At 41.7% G+C, this 3,287-nt stretch overlaps 1 protein-coding gene across 1 annotated transcript; it reads left to right on the top strand.

Annotated features, from left to right (window-relative positions):
- Window positions 1-650: 650 nt before the first annotated feature.
- LOC106805523 (uncharacterized protein C19orf68-like) lies at window positions 651-1,338 on the top strand (the record flags this gene model as incomplete). The annotated part of the gene is given in 1 exon segment (XM_014807149.1): window positions 651-1,338. A coding segment is annotated over 1 exon segment (669 nt), but the record flags the coding sequence as incomplete, so codon positions are not given.
- Window positions 1,339-3,287: the final 1,949 nt, after the last annotated feature.

A 3,287-nucleotide genomic window follows, 5' to 3' on the forward strand; every position in this document is an offset into this window, starting at 1 on the left:
CGTGCGTGCGCGCGTGTGCAGGTACACGTTTGTGCGTGCGTGCGTGCGTGCGTGCGTGTGCAGGTACACGTGCGTGCGTGCGTGCATGCATGTGGGCGTAGACATGCGTGCGTGCGTGTGCACGTACACGTGCGTGCATGAGTGTGTGCGTGCGTGTGAAAGTACACGTGCGTGCGTGCGTGCGTGCGTACGTACATCGTACTAGTGTTGCCGCCTATCGTGGAGTTATGTAGTATTCGCTAACTCGAGTTAAGCGTCTATACGGGGCCTTAACTCGAGTTAAGGTAAAAGTAGAACTGAGGTAACGATTTGATGACAAAATTATCGTTCCAGATTCCAGATCATCCCGTTCTCAAACTTTACTTACGTCTACAGTCCGCCTTCACCCCATCCTTTGATCTCAACAACCCAAAGTTGGAAAACAAATTATAACACGAATTTTACACGATGCTGTCACACTATTTGCAATTTCTATGTTCCGGATTCGGGTCGGATTTCGGATCGGATTTAGCGATACACATTGGATTCGGATTCGGATTCAAAAATTGCCATCGGATTCGGATCGGATTCAAAATAGCCATCGGATTCGGATTTTCAAAAATGCTGTCGGATCGGATTTTTGGTTTATGTCGGATCCGACGCACAGCTCTAATAGCTCTAAGATGCCACTTTTTACATTTATTGTGGAAGATGGCCATGGCTGCAGCATTCCTGTTGCACATTTCTTCGTGGCTGGTGAATGCTGTGAAACTTTAGAACATGGGTTCACTGCTTTGCAGAAATCAGTTGATAAGGAAACGCTTGAGAAAAACCATGTGTTCTTAGTCGACAAGGATTTTTCCGAAATTGCACTCATAAAGAAATTCTTCCCAAAATCAAAAATTCACCTCTGTCTGTTCCACGTCATGAAGACCTTCAAAAAGGAGACTGCTTCATTTTCCAAGAGAACAAATAAGAAAAGCAATGAAGTCTTCGAATTACTTGAAAAAATTGTATATTCCAGTACTGAAGCGCTGTACAATAAATATTATGAACAATTGAAAGGACTTGCCACAAGTCAGTTCTTACAGTATTACACAAAAAACTGGCATAATTGTCGGCACATGTGGGTGTCAGCTTGGAGAAAACAATGCATAACGATGGGCAACCGAACAACAAACAGGCTGGAGTCATTTCATCAGAAACTCAAAGCCACCATGAAGTCCTCCAACTCATTGGCTAAATGCGTGGAAGTTTTGGTTCGTTTTAGTAGGCAGAAGGAACTTGATAGCCTTCTTGTCGCACTCTGCCATCTCATACTGTTCCACCAAGGATACTGAAACCTCAAAACATATTTATGAGAAATGTACGCCATATGCTGCTAAATTAGTGACCAACTCATTACTGAAGAAACCCCTCTTGGGTCAATATGCCTGCGAGAAAGTTCCTGAGGGCTACTCTATCCGCCATGTGACAAAAGGTGATAGTTTGTGTATAGTAAATAACACCATGGATTCTTGTTCCTGTACATTTTCATCTACTATGATGTTACCCTGCAAGCACATATTCTTTGCTAGGTCTCAGTCATGTGATTCATCTATCCAGCTTTTTGATGAGGTTTTAGTGGCAAATCGATGGAAGAAGGATTACCAGTTCTTTGTAGCAGGCAGCAGTGGCACTGGCGATGCAGAGGAGTTGAAGAAGAATCATGTGACAGTTATGACTAAGTTGAAAAGCAATCGTATCCTCAACAGATGTGAAAAGTACACCAAGGCATTTCAGCTGTGTCGAGATGTAGCTAGTGCCATGGCAGATCATGGCCAGACTGTGTTTGACCAGTATATGTCAGAAATGAAAAGGATAAAGGATGTCATTACAAGTGGCCAAGAGTTAAATATTGTCAATGAGGTTAAAGAAGGAAGTCTCCTCGCAGCAAAGGACGGACAGTCTGCAAAGCTGACAAGTCGAGTTGATGAGCCAAAATCTGATCCTGTTTCACTGACACCTATTTGTGAAGTATCTTCAGGAATACATGTACCAGACATTGACAACCTTGATAAACCAACCAAAAAATATCAAGTTGAACCCCTTGATGTACCAGAGCAGTGCTTTGAAGGAATGAAAGATGAACCCATTGATCTTACCAATGTGTCCACAGGAAGCATACAACATGCACATGTATTTGATGGAGATCAGAAATCATACCATTTAAGCTTTGCTCAAAAGACTGCTGCTAATTTTCAACCGCAGTCCATTTCTCACGGACTGAATCTTGCACCATCAGAGCTGCCTGCTTTGAAACTTATTTCTTCAGTGCCAGATATGAATAATAACTTCAACACTGTCAAATCACTTGTGCCATCATGCATTCCATCCAGTAGTTTTTCACAAGTGTTGAAAGAACGACCCAATATGCATCTCCCAATAAAGGCAAAAACTCGAGGCCGTCCAAAAGGTGCAACTCGGTCAGCATCTGGTTTGCCAAATGAATCTGAACGAAAGCCAAAAGTGCAAACTGCAAAGAGAAAGAAACCTAGTGATTCTTTATTCTTGATTATTATGATTGATTTTCATCACTCGGTACCCGACGGTCGTGCGCGCAATGCCATTTTTCATCACTCTGTACACAATTGTCGGGAAAATAATACCTTCCTTAAAATAAACGTCTATATTTACATCTAGGTGAAACTTCTACATATTTACACTTCTACATACTTTATATATTTAGCTGAGTGGTCCTCTTGTAAGCAATGTCTTGAGCAACATGATGAAAGACAAGGGACACCCTGAAGAAATGCGAGCTCTGATCGAAAGCCTTGATAATGCAAACAGTTAAGTCCCAATAGCAAAACAAGGTGTAAGCACATCTCTACAAAGTTTCAGAGTAAGAGGTTAAACATGTTCGATTATGTACAAGCTGTTAACATTTTAACATATTCCTCATACATTCCATAAGTTGGGATAATCTAGTACCATAACCATAATAGTATTTTCTATACATAGATACATATATACATACATTCTTATATTCCAGCTCTTTCAAACACACGGTAAGCTCAACGTCGATAATACGTATTTCCGATGGTTGGAAGCTCAGCATAATTTTGAAGCTCAGGGTCACTTATCCTAGGACACTGATAGAAGCTTTCCAGCTTTTTTAGAGAAATCTTTTCGACCGATGACTGGAGGCGTGGAGCAGGTATACCTAGCACTTCCACCTCGGTGGATAGATCACTGTATATTTTGACACACAGCTGGATGTGAAGTGAAGCCTGGGCAAGGTCCATGAAGGTGAAGGTGACAACATT

This window comes from Priapulus caudatus, unplaced genomic scaffold (genome assembly GCF_000485595.1).
Source record: "Priapulus caudatus unplaced genomic scaffold, Priapulus_caudatus-5.0.1 Scaffold116, whole genome shotgun sequence".
In the NCBI taxonomy this organism is placed as follows: domain Eukaryota; kingdom Metazoa; phylum Priapulida; class Priapulimorpha; order Priapulimorphida; family Priapulidae; genus Priapulus; species Priapulus caudatus.